The sequence below is a fragment of the Haematobia irritans genome, chromosome 5 (assembly GCF_050003625.1).
Source record: "Haematobia irritans isolate KBUSLIRL chromosome 5, ASM5000362v1, whole genome shotgun sequence".
NCBI lineage: Eukaryota > Metazoa > Arthropoda > Insecta > Diptera > Muscidae > Haematobia > Haematobia irritans.
Genome location: NC_134401.1, coordinates 22,781,527 through 22,784,024, shown reverse-complemented (window position 1 = coordinate 22,784,024; position 2,498 = coordinate 22,781,527). Strand labels below are relative to the sequence as shown.

At 29.9% G+C, this 2,498-nt stretch overlaps 1 protein-coding gene across 1 annotated transcript; it reads right to left on the bottom strand.

Moving 5' to 3' along the window:
- Nucleotides 1–991: 991 nt before the first annotated feature.
- On the bottom strand, nucleotides 992–2,049 carry LOC142239571 (clavesin-2-like). Its single transcript, XM_075311363.1, has 3 exons — nucleotides 1,748–2,049; nucleotides 1,315–1,687; nucleotides 992–1,249 (listed from the first exon to the last, which is right to left on the bottom strand). Exons 1-3 carry the CDS (start codon nucleotides 2,047–2,049, stop codon nucleotides 992–994), a joined length of 933 nt encoding a protein of 310 aa, XP_075167478.1.
- Between the last annotated feature and the right edge of the window lie 449 nt (nucleotides 2,050–2,498).

Here is a 2,498-nt window from a genome sequence, read left to right as displayed (position 1 = left end):
AGAAAACGCCAGATACAAATCTATACACGCATGGACTGTACATGTTTCGGTTCGGGCGAATGAACCTTTCCACAGCCTTTAGTATAGATCTGGCTGGGAGAGATAACTCAATTTTGGGCCCTTTATGCTAACTCCTTATGGAGAAAACATTTGTAAGAGGAAATTTCCCAAATGTTTTCTCCATAAGGAGTTAGCATAAAGGGCCCAAAATTGAGTTATCTCTCCCAGCCAGATCTATACTAAAGGCTGTGGAAAGGTTCATTCGCCCGAACCGAAACATGTACAGTCCAGGCGTGTATAGATTTGTATCTGGCGTTTTCTTTTCAATGGCTCTATTAGCCATGTTCCTTAATCTATATCTGTCCATAAAGCTCGAAAAATAATTGTATAATTAGATATTTTGTCAAAATTTTATTTCTTTAGAAAATTTTGTCTAAATTTTATTTGTATAAAATTTTTTGTCTAAATTTTATATGTCACAATTTTATTTCTATAGAACATTTTGTTAACATTTTATTTCTATAGAAAATTTTGTCAAAATTTAATTTCTATAGAAAATTTTGTCAACATTTTATTTCTATAGAAAATTTTAACAAAACTTTGTTTCTATAGAAAATTTTTCTGATTTTGGCGAAATTTTTTTCCATAGAAAATTTTGTCAAAATTTTATTTCTATAAAAAATTTTGTCAAAATTTTATTTCTATAAAAAATTTTATCAAAATTTTATTTCTATAGAAAATTTTGTCAAAATTTTATTTCTATAGAAAATTTTGTCAAAATTTTATTTCTTAAGAAAATTTTATCAAAATATGATTTCTATAAACAAGGTGGTTAATTTAAATTAAATGAATATAAAATTATTGTTATATTAGTTTAATGTAATATGAAAAAAAAAACCTTTTCACAATTCTATAGTTAATATAAGGTCATTTATTTCACATTTGTGTTTTTCTTTTGTGAAAGTGTGCCTTTCTTCTAAAATGTTCCCACTTAATCTATATTGATTTTTCTAAATGAACCATCAGCACCAAACTCCTCAATATTTTCACAAATTTCAGTGCAACGTAAATGCTCATCAGTGCCATACTGAGAACTGCGTCTGAAATATTCACGATAATAATCCAAAATTTTATTATAATCATGACAGAGATTTTCCACAGAACCATTTTCACCACCACAATCTTGAGGGAGATATTTTTGGGGTATATAATTGTTTAGATCCTCAATATTACTGCCCACAAGTACAATCTAGGAAAGCAGGATGGAAGTTATAATTCTTTTCTGAAAATTTAAAATATTCTTTTAATTTTTACCCATGATCTACTTTTTTCTGGAACATAAGGTAACATAACCCTTGCAAGTTTCTCTACCATGGGTGATATATTATAGAAATATACACGCTTTATTTGTATGGGAAAGGCCTTTGCCAGGAATGTATAAATCTTACTGATAAGACTGGGTGTGACCATATTTGTGAAATGAGTAACCAAAGCCTTGCTATTATCCACAAAAAATATAAAACCATGTATACAAGCATAAGGATCATTCAATAAGGCAGTTTCCAGAAGGGTGAACATGTACCTAGAGATGACAGAAGCTGTAAAGTCATCAGGACCGTAATTTGCGTGTAAATAAATAATGCGAGGACCATTGTCATTAAGTGGAGTTGGTAAAAGTACACAAGACCTTGAAGGAAAAATTAACAAAAATTTCACTTCTCAAAAAACAAAATTATTGTAATCTTACTTGGTGTTGTGCTTTTTTCGAAATAACGAGTCATCCACATCATAGGTTACAAAAAGATCTGGATATTTTGTCTTCAGTGTATAGAAGAGATCAATTTTCCTCTTTGCCTTTTCCAAACTATATTTGGAATATCTTAAGAATTGTATGAGAAATTGATCATCAGTACAAGCTTTTAAGTGAGGTTGTTGCTCAATCCATTTCTTAAGATTATCCAAATCTTCAGGTATCCTTGTGGGTACTTCGCCCAATTCACGAATGGCAATCTCTTGCAGGTCATCAGGCAATGGTTTAATGTTAGCCATGTTTATCACTGTCCACAACTTCAAATGGAAGTGAACTAAATGCAATTGTAGACAGCTATCTTATAGACTGCGATAACAATTAAAACCATTGCATATATTTTATGGATTAAGCTAACCCTGAGTTTTTAGAAGTTGATGATATTAAAATAAGTTTTTTGTTTTATTAAATTGCTTTTGTATGTCAAACAACTGATACATTAAAAAGACAAACACATGAAATTGTGAAATTAAGTACCCCTATCAAAAGTAGGAGGGTATAAAAAGAGACAAAGTCCATTCATTTTTCCATACATCTTCAATTTCAACTTAAAATAAATAATGCGCCACTATGGTTGCCCCTTGAGACAAAAATAATCCACCAAACTTTGGAGAAAATGTTACCAAAAACCACCAAACACAAAAATATTATTTTGCAAAAATTTATTTCTGCAAAAAGGTTTGTCAAAATT